The sequence below is a fragment of the Sarcophilus harrisii genome, chromosome 3 (assembly GCF_902635505.1).
Source record: "Sarcophilus harrisii chromosome 3, mSarHar1.11, whole genome shotgun sequence".
NCBI classification, from domain to species: Eukaryota; Metazoa; Chordata; class Mammalia; order Dasyuromorphia; family Dasyuridae; genus Sarcophilus; species Sarcophilus harrisii.
In genome coordinates this window covers 236,677,266-236,696,938 of record NC_045428.1, presented here as the reverse complement: position 1 = coordinate 236,696,938, position 19,673 = coordinate 236,677,266, and the positions used below count along the sequence as shown (strand labels likewise).

The 19,673-nt window shown below is 31.5% G+C and overlaps 1 protein-coding gene across 2 annotated transcripts in view; it reads right to left on the bottom strand.

Annotated features, from left to right (window-relative positions):
- Positions 1 to 4,468: 4,468 nt before the first annotated feature.
- GABPA (GA binding protein transcription factor subunit alpha) overlaps positions 4,469 to 19,673 on the bottom strand; it is a 53,875-nt gene continuing 38,670 nt past the window's right edge. For both annotated transcript variants that reach the window (XM_031959234.1, XM_031959233.1), the window contains exons 5-10: positions 17,887 to 18,132; positions 11,441 to 11,635; positions 9,875 to 9,934; positions 8,701 to 8,841; positions 8,282 to 8,474; positions 4,469 to 4,715 (exon numbers count right to left, since the gene is read on the bottom strand). In XM_031959234.1, the coding sequence (XP_031815094.1) occupies positions 4,487 to 4,715; positions 8,282 to 8,474; positions 8,701 to 8,841; positions 9,875 to 9,934; positions 11,441 to 11,635; positions 17,887 to 18,132 (1,064 nt within the window). In that variant the 3' untranslated portion in view covers positions 4,469 to 4,486. The remainder of the gene's footprint in view (positions 4,716 to 8,281; positions 8,475 to 8,700; positions 8,842 to 9,874; positions 9,935 to 11,440; positions 11,636 to 17,886; positions 18,133 to 19,673) is intronic.

Sequence of the window (19,673 nt, the reverse complement as noted above, 5' to 3'; positions counted from 1 at the left end):
AGCCTGCATACTATGCTATACACACAAAAATCCTGTGTACAGGACTTTGTCTATGCTATCCTTGATGCCTAGAAAGTACTCTTCACTTCCACCTCCTATTATCTCTATTTCCTTTGAAAGCACAGCTTAAGTGCTAACTCCTATATAGTTTTCCTGATTCCTCCCATCTACTAGTCCTTACCCTACTTCTCCAATTACTTTGTATTTACTTTTATCTGTCTCTAATGCTCCAAATGGAAGCTCTTTCGGAATGTAAATTTAACTTTTCTTTATATCCTTAGCAAATGAAAGTACCATTTATATTCTACTTACTCATCAATACTAAAAATATTCTAAAGGGCTCTTTGGTTAGCCAGCTTCACTATAGGTATGATCATATTTAAACACATGCCCTACAGAGTAAAATATATTATGGGAACAGTGAGGCCCAAACCAGTACCTTTATAGAATCAAGAAGTAAATGAAAAGTCTTAAGATTCAAATTGTGATAAATGAAAATATCTCATCACTTCCCTAATCTTGCTGCTAATAGCTAAAATAAAGTCTTTTGTTGGACAAAGAAATAAGAAGTTATTGGCAATTAGAAGATATGGGTTTTCAATTTAGTTTTATTGCTGTTTGAAAAGTTATTTAACCTCTTCGCTTTTGCTTATCTGAGAGAGTTGGACTTTCTCCAGAGTTAACATTGTGTACAATTTCAAAATTAAAACAAGGCAACAATTCACAAGAAAGCTGTTGAGCTAAATTTTGGATCAACTAGTCCAAGACCCTCACAGATGAGGGAATAAAAGGCCCAGAAACCGACAGCCCAAGATCACATAGGCAGTGGCAAAATCAGGAGTAAAATCCAAGTTCTATGACTCCAAATACAATATTCTTTCCATTGCACTACCTACTTCATTTGGATAACAAGTAAGCATGTTTAAAGCCATTTTGTTTTTAAGTATTCAAAAAATTCACTAATATAACTAGATCACATTTTAGTTTTTAATTAAAAGTATAAAAGCTTTACCCAAGTGTTGAACCAGGCACTCATCTGAACGTTAGTACGATTTTAAGTATTTTGCTGTTTCTAATTCTAACCTCATTAACTTGAAGGCTTAAATTTTCAGATTAAAAAACCCTTTTACTATGTGCCATTATCACCATTATGTTAGAAGCAAGCACTGTGATTATTAAAAAAACAAACATCAAATTGTAGCCTTTGCAGTCATAGAAAAGAATAGACTTTTAATTTGGTTTCATAGAAAAAAAAACTATTTTTTCCCCCAAAATTAGTTTTGAGACACTAATTCTGTTTGAGGATCCTTGGTGAGATAGACCAGACCAAATGCTAGGATTAGAAGGTTAAAGACCTGGGTTAAAATTTTGCCTTTCAAGACTTACTAGTTATGATGGACTTCATCTCCATGCAGCTTAGGCAATTTTCCAGAAACTGGCAGGTAAATCTATAGGTTTTTTATGTGTGAAATAACACTTTCCTGTATTTGTGTATGACCTTCAGGTATTAAGTGCTTAGATATGATATAGTAGTATGATATTCTCAACCTCTTACTCATTTTCAGGAATTTGAGATTACTATTATATTTGGGGGAAAAAAAACCCTCAAACATCAAAGGCATTTATTGTTCAACAGTTTTATTATTCTTATTTTATGATTTTGACATTTTATGCACAAATATTTTTATATCTGAGTAAAAATAGAAAAGAATTGTTTTATTTAAAATTACTAAAAAAACACGAATACATAATTGTTACTATGACAGTATAAGTGTCTTTATTTAAAGAGTAAAAACATATTCAAAAAAATCCTGCTTCCCTTTACAAAAGATTGGTAATTTTTTTTTTCCTGGTAGCAACATAACATATCATTGACATCTTAATATCTGTATACCCTCTAGGTCTGATGACCTAGCTAATCAAAGATTTGCAAATATGACAAATGTGAAAACAGTTTTGTGCTATTTGAAAGTTGCACTATCCCTTTTTAAAGGGGAGGAGTGCATAAATCACAAATGTAGAAAAACAGCAGACCTTACCAAAAATAAATGAAACAAACTTTCAAAGAAATATACTTGTTCAATAATGGAAGGGTTTCAGATAATTGCTTAGGCAAAAAATGCAAGTATTAATCTGAATTATTGATGATATACTTGGTTTCATAAGACATTTTTAATTTAAGTGTGGAGTTTAACTATAGAAAGCATCTTTCTTTTGGATTATCCACCTCTAATTTAACATGCTAACACATGATTTTCCTGATCTTTGTCAATTTTTAGGCAAGTTAGCTACAGATGTAAACTGCTTTATATGAAGGGACATTTGAAAACAAAGATGCATAATAAGCTTTCCAAATGACTATTCATTAGCTTCAAAAATATATACGTAGGACAAAGCCCAAATTAGCCTGAAATTTTCTTGGCTGATATTCCTGACATCATTAGTGGATAAGGCAAATAAGGTGGCTACCAATGAGGGGGAAACAGATGAAAAAATGCTGTGGGGAATACTTTTTTTTGAGAAAAAAAAATAGTGGATCAATATGGTTCTTATTTAGACAAAGATAACCTGGATTCAGTCCTTTTCCCCAAACCAACAAACACATGTTTTTTAGTCAGAGACGGATCCAAAAGAGAGACAGAGGTTTTTCCCTCTCCCCAGACAATCCTTTATCAGTTAGAAAAATCATAAGTAACTTGTCATTTTTTTTTCCTGTGACAAAAGGGGGATTATTAGTATCTTTGAACTTTTAGTGGTTAATCGAAGCTATGCTGTTACTTATAATTGCATACTACTCCTTTTATAATCTTTGAGAGAAAAGCCTTCTAACTATATAACTTAAATGGCAAATGTCATTATACCACTTGCATTGACAAATTGCACATAAAATAGAAATTAAAGAGTTTTACTTCAGCTACATAAAGTGTTGTAGGCATTAAAAAAGATATTAAGATATTAATTTTTTTAAAAAAAAAAAAGCTAGACTATTAGAGTAAAGCATTACTTAACCCAGTAGTGGAAACTATTAGGGAAGAAGATAAGAGGGTGAAAAAATACTTTAGATACTTCTTCCCTATTTCCAGGATCAACTGTTAAGAAAATGATCTTCCCTATGAGTCTCAATCTCTTCTACCCAATTAAAAGTCAATAACATTTACGGAGCTTTCATTATGAAGTTACTGCTTTGAAAAGGGATAGGAGGAGGTTTAAGAGTGATGTAGGGCATCAAGGATCACGTTTTAAATACCAGCTCCCTATTATGGAGAGCTGAAGAAATATTCATTAGTTTCTTGGTTCTAGATACAAGGAATATCCTTATAAAAAAGAAAAATGAGATATTTCTGTCCAGAGTTAATTTATGGGAGGAAAATGGTTATTTACATGGAAGAAAGGGTATGAGAATATTTTAAGATAATTGAAAAGGAAGCATAAATGAAAGCCTATTTTCATTTTTAAAAATATTAGGCTGTCCAAAAGTCTGGAAGCCAAATTCCCAGCTTTTCATAAGTACATGTGCAAGTAAAATATTATTCTTGTACGGTCAGGAACTATTGACTGCTTTGAAGTCTTCATTTCATCCAGGTAAAAAAACATAATGAATATATAAGCTGCCCTGCTTAATGTAACCAGCACCGTAGGGTAATAAAACACAAAACTATTTTCTGGTTGAGGTATACCTTTTCAGGCTTTTAAACTTCTGACAGGAAAAACAGATCATTAAGATTTCTGTTAATAGCTGGTCTATTTAGAATTTACATCTCTTAAAATAATTTAAATTCTTGGTCTCATGTATGTATTTTATTCTACACATAATACAATGAATCCATATAATTGGCTTGACTTAAGCCAGATTTAAACCTGGATCTCTTTCTTCAGCACTGATCTTCTGCTAGTCACCTTCTTTTTGTACTTTCCTTGCAAATATAAAAATTGCCATAATGACTTGATACCGCAAGTTTAGTAATTTATTCAACTTCTTTATAACATCTCTTATTTCAGTTGTTTGATTAGATGAAACTAACAGGCATACATGCACTAGTGGTAGAAATTCCATTCTGTAGTTTTAATTAAAGTAACATCTAAGACAGCAGAGAGGGGAAACAGTCACATTTTCCAAAATTATTAAAGTATGACCTAGACTGTTTCCTGTAGCTTTTCACTTACTTCTTTAGATGCTACTATGAATTATTTTTAAATTAATACTGACCAGATTCGGCTTTCCTGACAGATATCCAACTACCAACCATAGCGGGACAGCCTTCACACTGAAGACGCTGTGTTAATCTCTTAACACATACATATGCATACACTGAAATATATGCTCAAAGTAAAAAGATCCAAATTCACAATAGTCTGAAATCTCTGTAAAAAAATCATGCATCAGATTGTATTGTCTACGAATAAAAGAAGCTTCAGATTCTGTAACAAAGAGCAATGCTTGTTTAAACTATTCAAAAAGGCCTCATGCTCCTATAAGGTCCTGGGTTCAATTATCTTTTTCTGTTTGCAGAGAAGCAGTAGCTAATGCAACTGCTGTGACTGGTTGTGCAATGCCATGGAGCTGCATCTTTGCAAGTTTCTTTTGTTCACACTCTGTAACCAAACGGTTCAACTCTGCTGCACTGTATCCAATAAGAGTCTTCAAATCACAAACAAATTTGTACACAAACCTCTTGCCTTGTACTTTACAGATCATGTCGCCATCATAGTAATACCTTTAAAAAGGAAAAAACCCATTAGAACTATGCCAGGGATAAATAATAGATACATTCTAATACCTTTAGAAAACAGAAATTTAGCAGATTCTCTGATTATTTACCAAACCACCATAAATTAAAATTTTATTAAAAGCTCAATACCTGATAAATAAATGTAAGATATACTGAATTAATCTAAAATATTAATATAAAAGCTAAAAATTATGTTCAATTCAAATCTTCTTCATAGCAAAGATGACCTTGGTACAAATATTTGCCAGTAAAAATAATTCAGATTAAAAAAAAAAATTGGTCAATATGAAAAAGTAATCTAAGTAAAGACACAATATTTCCTAGGAATTATTAAACTGCTTCCTCTTTTGTAAAACACAAACAAAAACTCAACAAATCACTTACTTGGAAAAGAAAAGCTCATGAACTTATTTATATTTACTTGGTATATACTAATATATATGTATGTTATCTCCTGTATTAGAATGCAGCTCTTTGAGACCAGGGATTGTTTCATTCTTAAAATTTGTATCCTGGACATCTAGCTTAGCACCTGGCATGTAGTGGATGCTTGTCAATTGAGTAACTGATTCATGTCAATAATTCCTAGTTCATATTTGCTCTCTTCAACATTTGAGGGAGTTGGTAACACAATAGATAAAGTGCTAGGCTTCGAGTCAGGAAGACCTGAATTTGAATTTTGCCTGAGATACTTGCTGGTCATATAACCTGGGCAACTCATTTAATCCTTTTCTTCCTTAGTTTTTTCATTTGTAAAATGAGAGAGTTGAACTAGATGGCATCTAAAGTCTTCTTCAACTCTTAAGTCTGACGTCATTGTTTTACCTATCTTGTCCCTTTCATTCTTGGAAGTAACAATCAAAACAGGATACAAGTATTGTCCCTATAGTAGAAACTTTACCATGTTTCTCATTAAATAGTTCATTATAAGTCCCTGCCTTCCTCACAGTCATTTCTCCCTTTTTGCTCTGAAATAGCAAAGCATGCCCTCCCCATGCTTCGTTGTGTTAGGTGCTTCTAGTGGCTTTAATTCCCCTTTTCCTAAGGCAGGATTGTGTCCATGGACTTATAATTCTTTCTCAGAGGCAGTGATCTGTCTAAGCACCAGATCCCTACAGATCAAGAGTTTTCATTGGAATCACTGGAGGTTTGTAATAATGATCTAAAGGATTTGTGCAAAAATTCTTTAGTATCCTATGCAGTAAGTGTGATAAATATATTTTTTCTGTCCAACAAGCATATGGATGTTTGAAACATCATAGAACTTTTTCTGCAGTAATTTGAAACTATCATGATCACATAGATTGATTTTGGAGTTTCTACAGCAATTATACACAATGCTGACCACTTTTGACAAAGCTCAATATGTTCTGCAGTTTCTCAACCCATTTTCAAATTATTTCCAAACTACTCTAAGAATTCAATATTTGCCATACCCAAAAGACAAATGTGTGTGCTTTACCCTCATGTGCATTCTGTACACTACACCAGAGAAGCTCCGTTCCTCTACACTCTGCTACCCTGTAATCCTATTTCAATCAATCTCAATACAATCCTATCAGTTGTATAATCATTTAATCAAAATGCTAGGAACATCAGCATTCTTGTAGCATGTGCATTGTAAGCCATCACTAAGGTTCTGCAGAAGCAAATCCTATATTACCTAATTAAATTTATAGAGATTATGTTAAACTTTTTCCCATGTAACTTATCAGAACTTAATTTTCTTAATTGTTATTTATATTAATTTGTAAAATAAAGAAATTTAATATAAAGTCTTACAGATTAATAAGCATATGAGATCTGGATTTTTTTTTTTTAATTACAGAATATCTCTAATTATACTAAAATTCATTTTATAATTTTCATAATTGTAGGTAGACTAAAAAGATTTGATGATTATACTAAATAATAATAAATTGAAAGGGATTCAAGGAACAAAAAACCTTCTATAGATATGTAATGTTCTTGTGTCTCATTATTGAATATCTCTTATCTTTTTATGAAAGGACTGTTTAATGGGACTCTACTGCTAGTCAATTAAAATTTCTCAACTTCTTTATCCTATTTCTCTCTCTCCCTGTCACTTTACTGTTTCTTCCACAGGTCCTTTTCTTCTGAAAGATTAAAGGAATTATTTTCTCTTCATTATTTACCGCTGATTTGATAAGGATACATCATGCATTCCCACTGACTTTCTTCCTTATCTTTCTGCCTTTCTATATATGTAACTTCCCATTATTCAGTTTAATCCCATAAAAAGATGATTCTGCTACAGGTCAGTTAGTCAGTCAACTAACTTATCAAGCACCTACTATGTACCAGAAACAGAGTTAATGGCTGGAGATTAAAAAAAAAAAAAAAAAAAAAAAAAAAAAAGGCAAAAGATAGTCCCTGTTCTCACAGATACAATACAAACTGGAAGTAATCACCAGATGGATTTGTTTCTCTTCAATCTGTTTTCAAAGTCAGTTGTTTTGCTATGAGATAGCTTATCTTTTTTTCAGTCTTCTGACTATGTTTCAAATATTTTTTCTTATCTCCTGGAATCATTAATTTCTATTAGTTTTATTTTAATTTTCAAGGAGTTTGTTGCTTTGGCAATTTTTTTCAGCTTTTGTGCTAAACTGTTAATTCCTTTTCTAAATCTTTTTATCCATAGCTCTGTTTTTAACCTGTTTTTCTCTGGTGTTCTCAATTCATTTATAAAAACATTCTTAAACTACTGTTTTATGTCTTAGGAATTCTGGTAGAATTTATGTTCTGGCCATGTTTTTATTTAAAGCGTTGCTTATAGATTTTTTTGGAATCATTCTTTTCTTTCTAAAACGATGATTAGACCTGCCCTAAAAGGGCTTGGAAAATTTAATGGAAAAATTAAGTGTGGTGTCAGTAAAAAATTTTCCTTACAATTAGAGCAATCCCAAAGTACAATGGGGTGCCTTAGAAAGTAGCATGTCTGGTCACCCAAGTATTTTTAAACTCTACAAATTCAGTTTATATCAATCATTTTTCCTTCCATTGCCATAAATTATTCTACATATTCTAGTCAACTGTGCAAACAAGAAAATCTTTGCTCATTGTAACAGCTATAAAACAAAACAAAAATTCTAGCTTTTGTTTGTTGGGATCCCCCAAAGATTATGTCTTTAAAAGTTTTGGCTTTATTTACAATAAGAGTCACAGAAACAATTATAATAAACAACCGAGTGAAATTTGGTTTCCTGAAATCACAGCAGATTTAGAAAGGATAACAATAAGCAAATTTTTAAGGTGTTCCTTAAAAATATTAATTTTAAATATAATTCTAAAAGTCAATTTGTATAAAATATCAGTTTTAGTTGGTTGATATTAAATATTAAAATTGAAATAATGAAAAAGGACAAAAAAGGATTTTAAAGAAACTACACAAATATTTTTTATAATACTTTTTACACCACTATTTTTATGTCTACACATTTTCTACAACACAAATTTCTACAACATAATAATACAAATCTGAACAACAGCCATTTTATTAAAAAGTTTCAAAAATTTAGTAAATTATTTACCTTAAAGCCCGACTAAGTTTCTCATAGTTCATAGTAGGCTTATTTTTTCGTTGTCCCCATTTTTGTGCCACCAATTCAGGTTGATTTAGCTTAAACTCTCCTTCGTCTCCAACCCAAGAAATGCAGTCTCGAGCATCTTTGTCAGTAAGAAGTTCCAATAAAAACTGCCATAGTTGAATTTGTCCATTATTTCCTATTCAGACAGAATTAGAAGCCACAACTAGTTATTATACTTATAATCCACTAACAGCAATACAAATACTTGGTTACCATTTGAATCCCACTTGAGGGGAAATTCCACCTTCACTCTACAGTCCATCTGTAATGAAAATTCCCAGGTACAATTCTAATGCATACATATAATTCCGAAACCACATTAGGAATATAAATATTTGCTAATAAAGGAGGTGGAAAAATACCAGTTCTGTTTCCAGGTGAACTTCTATCCTCTCCAGAAATTCGTGGTGCTCTTTGTACTTTTGCTGTTTTTGCACTACTGTTTATAACTTTAATGGTGGTTGGTGTAGTGGGTTGTACTGATGCTGGTATAATCTGAACAGCTGAAACATAAGAAAACCATTGAAAAAGTAGTTATAATTTCCTAATAAAAGATATGTACAATATTCTGGAAAAAAAGTATGTACATTTACTTAATTCCTTTAACTTAGTTTTAGGCAAAGACATAATTTTTTCATAGTCACAAGATAACTTGGTCAAAAAAAAAAAAAAGATCCAAAATTTTTAGCATGATAAATAATATATTTTATATAAATAACTTGGAAAATATTCAACTAGATTTTCTTTTGGAAAAATTGACAATCATAATGATATGGGACTGATACTGACATTAGAGGTATCACAAACTCTTAACTACAAAAACAACCAGATTAAATTATAATTTGAAAATGTTTAACAATATAAATAAAAAAATACAACAGATTTGTAATTTGTAGTTTTCTTAAGCAATATGTGAGCCACAGGAATCCTTTCTATCTGAGTTTGACACTCTTTATCTGTATTATAATAGGCAGTATGATATAAAAGTTAAAGAGCTGGTCTTGGAGTCGGGAAGACCTGGGTTTAAGACCTCTGACACACACTAAGCTAGATGACTCTGAGTGAATCCCTTAAATTTTCACTGCCCCAGGCCAATTTTTTAAAGTTACGAGTTTCAGAGAAGGTCTTGATCTGTAGAGGATATTCCTCATTGGCAGGTTCCTACACCAATGAAATCTGGTTAAAAAAATCAAACCAAACCAAACCAAACAAACAAAACTGTGCTATGGCTTATTACATTGTAACTACACAGATACTATGTGCTTTTTATATTTTCCAAGTATAGGAAAATTCCATTGATCAACTATTCTAACTAGTTAATATAACAAATGAATAAATGATTAAAAAAATATTAAATTTAGATACTCACTAACAAGTCAGAGACCAAATGAAAACCATGGCTTAAAGTAAAACAAATTATATTTATAAAGTTGATTCAAAAAGGTCTGCATTTTGCTTTTTTTAAGAAATAAAAATGTTTTTTCTTTTAAGTAAAGGAGTAATTTAAATTGATAAACTAAAGACCTACATACTCACGTTGATCAATAGTAACTGTTGCTATTTCACCCATGTGTTGTTCTTGGCTAGCCAATACATCTGAAGAATAAAGAAAAAAAAATAACCATTATTTAATTTTGTTAACTGTAGATACCAATTAAATAAGTAAATCCAAAGCCAAATGTCACATACAAAATGCATATAACATAAATGTAATGCATAAGAGAGGTAGAAGAAAAATCAGGAAAAGAAATGAGAGTGATATAATGAAAAAAGAGACAACAGTTTAGAAAAAGAAAACAACTGCTTAAAAACTAGAATTGGTCAAATGGAAAAGAAGATACAAAAATCCACTGGGGAAAAAAAAAAACTCCTTAAGAACTGCAATTGGCCAAATAGAAAAGAAAGTACAAAAAACAACTCCTTAAAATTCGGAATTCGGCAAATGAAAGATAATGACTCTTTCAAGATACCCAGAATCAAACAAATTTAAAAGAATGAAAAAATAGAAGAAAATATAAAAAATACTTTGTGGGAAAAACAACTGACCTGAAAAATAGGTCCAGGAGAAACAGTATAAGAAGAACCAAAAGAAATTTTTTTTTTAATTTAAAAAAAATTTTAAAATTTAGTAATGATTTTGGCTGATAATACAAACAAGAGTAACTGGGAATATTTATTTGTTTGCAAAGAATAAATTAAAACTAGCAATTGAAGAAAATTTCCATTACTCTTAGACAAACATAATTTTAACAAATATAACTAAACAATAGCAGTTAACTTGGAGAACTATGGTTCTCTAAATGTATATGTGTTAAACTATAGTACAACCAAAGATAAAGTAGGAATTCATTATCAATAAATGATAGGATATACAGTACTCAAAAAAGCTAATGTGATCTCAAGCTACATTAAAGACTAGTGTTCATAACTCATGAGCTGATAATCCTACTACGTTGTTCTTTACTCAAGATGAATTATGCCTTTTTTTTTTTTTTTAAAAGTATTTCCTTCTCTTAGATCAGTTAATGTTTATTGACTGATTTTGAGAAGCTGGAGAACATTCAGTGGAGAGTAACAAGATGGTGAAAAGCTTTAAGGTCAAGGCTTAGTGATGTGTGTGTGTGTGTGTGTGTGTGTGTGTGTGTGTGTGTGTATAATATAATATATTAGAAGATATATAATAATAGCCTTCAGATCTTTTAAGGGCTGTCATGGAGAAGAGAGATTGGATCTATTTTATTTATTCTTAGAGGGCATAATTACAATCAAAGGATAGAAGATGCCAAGAGATAAATTTAAGTTTGACCTAAAGAATATTTTTTGACAACTAGAATGAACTAAAATGGGATGAGTTTCCTTAGAAGGCAGTGGAATCCTTGTCACTGGAGATCTTCAAACAAAAGCTGGATGAACAGTTGCCTACTCTGTTGTAGAGAATGCTATTAAGCCAAATGCATTGGGTTAGATGGTTTCCAAGAATCTATCCAACTCTAAAATTCTGCAAGGCACTTGAGATAAAAATAAAAACTGAGATGGATTTTTAAATAAAAGTTATAAAAACCAAGTTAACAAATTACATGATAAGTAACAGATTTAACATACATTTTCGAAGCAGTTCCAGATGACTCCATAGAATTTCTCCTCGTGGGACTCTTTGGAAAAAATCTTCCTGGTTGAGGCTACATAATTCTCTTCCTGAAATGCTTAGTGTAGGTAGATCTATATCAGTCATACTGAATTCTTTCATTACCCAAACTACCCAATGGAGGACTTGGTCTGTTGACCACTGTATGGGATCTAAAAACAAGGTAATAAATCTTTATTAGTTAAAGCCTCTTCTACTTTGCCTTATTCATATTAGATAGCATATGCTATTTCTTTTTTTTTTAAACTTTTTATTTTTAAAACATATGCACAGATAATTTTTCAACATTGACGCTTGCAGAGCCTTGTTTCAGATTTTCCCCTTCTTCCCCCAACTCTCTCCCCTAGATGGCAAACAACCCAATATTGTTATACATGTTAAAATATATGTTAAATCAATATGCTATTTCTTACAGTTAACTTATCAATATAAAATATAGCCAGTAACAAAGACAATATAGATAAAAAAAAAAAAAAACCAACCCTCAATCCATGTAATAACTAGATAAAATGCTGGCTATAGCCATCATCCAGGGAAACAACTCCTGTAGAGTCATTTCTACCACTTATGGATCAATTTTTACATAAAAGAGGAAAAAGGGAAGAGAAGGGAATAAGCATTTATACAGGGCCTTCTATGGGTCAGGCGCTGTTCTAAGTGCTTTTTACAGATATTTCATTTGATCTTCATAATAACTCTAAGAAGTAGGTGCAATTATTAATCCTCATTTTATAATTGAGAAACAAAAAGAAGTGATTTGCTCAGGTTCACATAGCTATAAAGTATCTCTGATTCTGGATTTGAACTTGAGTTGCCCAGTTTCCATGCCCAGAGATCTATTCCCTCTATAGCTGTCCTTGGAAAGCAAGGTTAGATAAAGCAGGAAAAAACTTAAGAGAGAAACTGCTCCATACTCTCCCAAGCCTTGAGGGAGACAAAGGAGTTATCTGAACCGAAGAGGCTTGATAATAAAAATGTAGTGTTTAGCCATCATTCTGGAAAATATAACACTTGTGGAAACACAGCTTGGATCTGCTCATGCAAATAGCCACATCTACTTAAGAACTAGAAAAGTTCTTGGTACTATCAAGTGTTTTAAAAATCAGAAATAGGTGATTTTTATCGATGAAAATGACAAAAAAGAGGCAATAACATTTATTTTGATACTGCACACTAAGAACAACATGGGACATTTCTATCTGATTTGTAGCTGAAACTTTCTGTGTTATCTCTAATTCACTAGAATGTAGCTACTTAAAGTAGGGGCATTTATTTTTCTATTTATATCTCTAGCACTAATTAAGTGATTTATTTTATTATTCACTTAGAAATCAGGAAGATCTAGGTATGAATACTATTTCTGAGCCTTTTCTTATCTGATACAAAGAAGAACTATCTGTAATAGCTACCTACCTCAGACTTGTTCTGATGCTTAAATGAAATAATTTAAAGTGCTATAAAATACTGTTACTGATTTGAGATAAATGAGATGGTACTTCTAGAAGTCAATTATATTTTGGGGCCACATTTTTTTCCTCAGCTGGTTTTGGATTCTGTCCTCTGTCACCTATCCTGCTTCCCAACTATAATGTCTGATGATTTCACTTAGTATAAATTTTGCTTTTTTTTTTTTTTTTTTTAACTTTTTTCTCCTTTCTAATCTCAATCCAATAATTAATCATTTCAATTCTCTGGTTCTGTGTTTTAGAATACCTTGTCACTGTTCTGTCACTTGTTCTATCACTGCTTACTTCTTTTGTCAAACCCCAGTTCTGTCTGGGATTATTACTCCCACTATATGCTACTTTTATTCCTACTCACAGGCTGACAAATTCAACTGAAGTCATACTAAAGTGCTTCCTGTGTACATTACAAATTCTAGTTACTCAACCTCAAATGGTGCTCACTATGCAAGCAAAACATATGAATTTCAAAGATAGGTTGTAACCACTTAAGGAATGTAGGTTTCCCAGAAGAACTCAATGGTCAAAAAACCCTAACACTATAATGAAGGAAATAACAGAAGAGAATGGAACTACCCAGAACTTCTGATTATAGAAAATGAAATTCCAACTGAATGAATTCAGATTGCCTCCAGAAAAAATACCCAAGGTTGCAAATCCAAGACAAAATGGATTAAATCAAACCAGAAACAAGAAGTTCTTTAAGCCATCAGGAGAAAGACTTTCAAAGATAGGGGAAAGAATATTAGAATAATACAAGATTATTTTGCACAGACCAGAAAAAGGAGGGATGGAATTACATGGTCTAAAGAACATTGGGGCTCAGTATGGAGCCCATAGTGACCTATCCTGACAATATGGGCTATTATGAAGGACGAAAGATGGATATTCCACAATAAAGAGGAATTTGAAACATTTTTAGAATGAAAATGAGAACTGAAGAGATTATTTGTTTCTTGCATATCCCAAACAACAAAAATACAGGAGAAATAAATAACTGCAGACAGCAGCAGTATAAAAACAGAAGTATCAGTAAGAGATATCCTTCTAAATATATAGTAAGAAGTGTAAGTGAAGGCAGAAATCTGGTGAAGAGACAGGCATAGGGCATTATGAACAGAACCTGCGAATACTACTAGTGAATGCTTCTTTTGTGAGGGTTATAGAGTCGAGGACTAGGGAGAAGTGAGTAAGCAGGAATCAAATAGCAATAAAGGAAAGGTGATCTCTGTGGTCTCAGAAAGAGAAGAATCTACAGAGATTTAGGTGAAGAGAAGAACACTGAAAAAGAAAGGAAAGAAAGGAAGCCTTACTTTCAGAGATGAAATGGGGTTCCACTGATGAATGCTCTATAGATGAAGGGAGATGAAGGCCTTACATGAGATGAGGCCCAGGGGATTTTGGTGAATAAAGTCTACTAATCCAGGAAGGTGAGAAGTTGGAACCCTTGGGGGATCAAATGGCACCTGGAAGAATGGGAAAGCAAAGACAAAAGATTTCCGGGCAAATATAGAATATAAAGGTCAAGAAGAGACGGTCTAGATGAGATGGGGGTGAGGAATGACAATAGTGCCATATCATGAGCCAATACCTTTTCTGACACCTGCAATAAATAGCACTCTTCTGAGAATGATGCACAATGGAAAGGGAAAATAAATGGGTTAAGCACTACAAATCAGTGGCAGAGAACACCTAGAGCAGAGTCTAGAATGCTAACTTGGAAGCTTTGATTGTATGAAAAATACAGAGAAATGAGAGAGATTGAATAATTATAGAAGCCATGAATTAGAATGAGAGCCTAAAATAAACAGAAAGTGAAGACTAATAATGAAAATGAGAAAAATCCTTTTTGGAAACGGGTATAAGAATCAATTTTTTTAAAAAAAAGGGAAAGTTCCCCCCCCCCCCCCCCTTAATAAATAGAACTCGATGAAGGGGAAGAGGAATGGAAATTGGCTTGAGAGGGGAAAAGAAGGGGAAGAAATATATAACTAGATAAAAGCAGAAGCAAGAAACTAATATACAAAACCATTAAGCAAAAGGGTAACAAAGGAGAGGAAGGCATCAGGAATGAGGAGAATAGAGCCCTTGGGAACAAAGACATCTTAACAAAAAAAAAAAAAAAAAAAAAAAAAAAAAGACTAAATTTAAGTAAAGTAACTGAAAGGACATAATATTGTGTTTACAACAGGATAGGAGAAAAAAAAATCTTACTTGAAAAAAGCCACCAATTTTAGATACATGAGGAAAAATTTAAACTTACCTTTTACCATTTAAATGTGAATTGATTAAACAATTCAAAAAAGCAGAAAAGAGTTAAATACTGGGTAAGAAAAAATCTATAGTCTGTTGCTTTGCAAGAAACATTTATAAAAAACATACACAAAATAAAACTGAAAGGATGGAAGACAATTTACTATGCATTAACTGAATCCAAAAAAAATAGTTGTCTTTATCAAACAAATCAAAAATAAACATTTAAAAAATAAAATGTGATAAACAAGTAAACTATTATTATATCAAATGGAATCATGATAAAAACTATTAGTAATAATAAACTTATACCCTCAAAATGCCTTAGCATCCAAATTCATAAAGAAAACATTATCTAAGCTTCAAGAAGACACAAAGATTAACCAAAAAACCCAAGAGGAATCTCTCTCAGTTTTGGATAAGTATAAAAAAACCCAAAAGGGAATATAGGGAAACAAACAAATTTCTGTAGAAACTAGAGTTAAATGACTCATGGCTTATACTCACATAATAGGATTTATATTATCCTGTTATACTATATTATACTATAGGGATGCAAGGATGGTTCAACTTTAGAAAAATAATCATCACAATATTAAAAAACAAAACCATGTGTTCATTTCAAAAGATGCAGAAAAACCTTTGGCAATGTACAACATTCTTTCATTCTAAAAACCTTATTTTAGAAATAGTGTATAAGCAAATAGAAAAAAAATATAAAAAGAGTATCTAAAATCATAAGCAAGCACCTTTTGCAGTGGGGATTTTGCACTAAGTAAACTGAAGTAAGGATGCCCACTCTCTCACTACATTGTTTGAAACAGTCCCGGAAATGCTAGCAATAGTAATAAGACAAGAGATGAATTAAGGGAATAAAGAAAGGTAAAGAGATAAAATCATCCCTCTTTGCAGATGTATAATGATTAAAATTGGGAAAATTCCAGGGAATCAGCAAAGACACTGAAACAATTAATTGGAGGTTACAAAATGTAACCTCAAAAATGAGTAGTATTTATATATAATAATTCAAAACACAAAAAGCAATGAAAGAAATGAATGTTGAAAAACTGGAACACAACCAAACTTCATGTAGAACTGTGAACTGATGCAACTATTTTGGAGAGCAAAGAGTTATAAAATGATGAATAGGTTGATTTTTGGAAAACATGGAAGGATTTGCATGCAATAATTTAGAGTGAAATGAACAGAACCAAGAAAATGTTGTATATATATTAACAGCAATATTGTATGCATAGTATGTTTTCATATAAATATATATCTGTGAAATTGTGATCCTCTCTGGTATGAGTTAGGGAGGGAGAGGAGACAGTATGGAACTTAAAATGTAATCCCTCCCCCCCCCAAGAAAAAAAAATAAAAAGAATTAAACCCTTAAAAAAATGAATAGTTTTCTATATAACAGTACCAAAACAAAAAACAATAGGGAAATCCACAATATATCCAAAATGCATAGGATATCTGAGGATATCCAATCCTCAGTATCCAAAAAACTTATAGATTAAGGTATTTGTTCCTTAAAGAAATAAAGAGTAACTTAAAAAGTAGAGGGAATATTTAGTGCTCATGGCTAAACCATATCAATATAATAAAAATATCAAAATTAATTTATACTTGTAATACTAAAGCAATCAAACTACAAGGGAATACTTTATAGAGCTTGTTAATATAATATTTATTAAAAAAAAAAAACCAAGAGATCTAGAATATGAAGAGAAATGGTGAAAAGAAAAATGAAGGGGGAGAATAGTAAGTATTTCTAGACCTCAAACTAAATGAGAAAGCAATAGTCATTAAAATAGTAAGAGAAATGAAAATTCATAAAACACTGAGTTTTCACCTCAAACCTTACAAATTGGAAAAAATGATTTAAAAAAAAAAAAGGTACAAAGTTAGAGGATTTGTAGGAAGACAGATACACTAATAAATTTTTCGTGGAACCATTTTGGAAAATAATTTGGAGTTACCCAAATAAAGTGACTAAAATGTCCATATTCTTAAACCAAAGATTCTATTATTGGGTTTATACTCCAAGAAAGCCATTATATAATAATATTTTTTAAAAATTAAAAAAATAAATTAAAATAACTTTTAAAAATTTAAAATAATTTAAAAAATAATAATTAAAAATATTTCCCTAAATATTCATAGCAGCAGTTTTTGTGATAGCTAAGAATTGAGAACAGAATTCATTGATTAGGAAATAGTGAAACATATTGTGGTACAGGAATGTAACGGAATATTACTGTTCTATAAGAAATGACGTGTGATGAATACAGAGAAACACAGAAAATTCTATATGAATTGATGCAGTTAAAAAAACAATATACACAGTAACTAAAACAATATACGTTTAAAAAAAAATACCAAAAAATCAAAATAAATGAAGTAAAATTATAAAGATTAAGGAGGACTCGAATGAAGAGATGTGAGAAAACAATCTCAACCTACCTACTTCTTCATGGAGAGAGGAGGTTCACAGGTATTTTCAGACTTTTCAGTGCTGTTGTGCACTCTAAAAAAAATACTACCTATTATATGGGATGAACTCTTTAGGAGAAAGAATGGGAGAAATACATGGGATACTATGGTAATGTAAGAAACAGAAAATATTAATAATATTTTAAAAAATAGGTCATCAATATGTTCTCATATATATTTGTTTTTACCATAGGGTATTCCAAGACGTTCTTGTTCTTTTCTATAGCCTTCAAGTGCAGCAGCCCATCGTGTAACTTGTTCTGAGGTTTCATCTGAAATTGTTGCAATATGTTTAGTGCCATCAAGGGTTATTACTTGAGCTTCCTCCACAAGGTGTGCTTCAGCTTCCGCATGATGGGCATCTGGGTCAATAACAACTTCAACAGTTTCAGCAGGTTTAACAATTTCAAGGATATTTAACTTGGGCTCTATCCCTAAAAACATGGAAAAAACATTTTTAACTTGAGAGAAAAGAATAAGTTATTAAAACAATATCCAGTTTATTTCAAATTCTTACAAACATCATACTGCAAACTATTACAAGGTTTTGTTGCAATATATCCAAATTGGCATGTAACAGTTATTAACAATAATCGATATTTGTTTTAAGCCATACCTGTGATTTCAAGGGTAAAGGTAGTTCTAAATTGTTTCTTCCAAGTCAAAAAAAGTACCTGCTCTGCAATTTATATTTTCATAGAGCTGCTTAAAGCAACGTTAAGTGACTTGTCTATATTCACCCAGTAAGTATATGCTAAAACCAGAGGTGTAGTAAAATATTTAACTTAATTCTTCAAAAACACCTAAAACAAGTTTATAATTTGCATTATTAACACATTCTTCATTATATTAACATTTTCTCCATCACTTTTTAAAGTCTAGGCAATTAACAAAACAATAATCAATACCTGATTTTTAATCTTTGCCAATTTTCAAGATATAAATGCTCACACTAAAAATTTAGCAAATCAGCTCTCAAAAACTAGCATGAATATGTTTCAGCAAAACTGTTTAGAGCCCAAGTTTCCCTCACCTTCAAGGCTAACTCTCCATCCACTATTATATATGCTTCTTGCCCTTATAATATGAAATGGTAGTGATTCACATACTGTATCATCTAACACATTTAAATTTTCATATCAATGAACAATCTAAGCACTTCTGAGACCACAGGGTATATATGTATGTATATAAAAAAAGTTGTAATTTAAAAAAAAATTTCATTATTGAAATTATTTTGGATGCTATCCCTATTCAGGAAATAGTCACCTACAAGGATTTTGAGGCAAATTTGGTGATGGAAAAGAAAAAGAAAGAAAAATTTGGAACATAATGGATAGCGTAAAGAAGGCAGGCTTAGAAACTAGAAACTGAGTGGATGCCCATCAACTGGAGAATGGCTGAATAAATTGTGATATATGAATATTATGGAAATTATGGAATACTATTGTTCTGTAAGAAATGACCAGCAGGATGATTTCAGAAAGGCCTGGAGAGACTTTTACACGAACTGATGCAGAGTCAAATGAGCAGGACCAGAAGATCGTTATTTACTTCAACAACAATACTATATGATGATCAATTCTGATGGACATAGCCCTCTTCAACAAGGAGATGAACCAAATCTGTTGCAATAGAGTGGTAATGAATTGAACCAGCTACACTCAGCAAAAGAACTCTGGAAGATGACTATGAGCCACTACATAGAATTCCCAATCCCTCTATTTTTTGTCCATCTGCATTTTTGATTTTCTTCACAGGCTAATTGTACACTATTTCAAAGTCCAATTCTTTTTATATAGCAAAATAACTGTATGGACATGTATACATATATTGTATTTAACTTATACTTTAACATATTTAACATGTATTGGTCAACCTACCATGTGGGGGAAGGAGTGGGAGAAGGAGGGGAAAAGTTGGAACAAAAGGATTTACAATTGTCAATGCTGAAAAATTACCCATGCATATATCT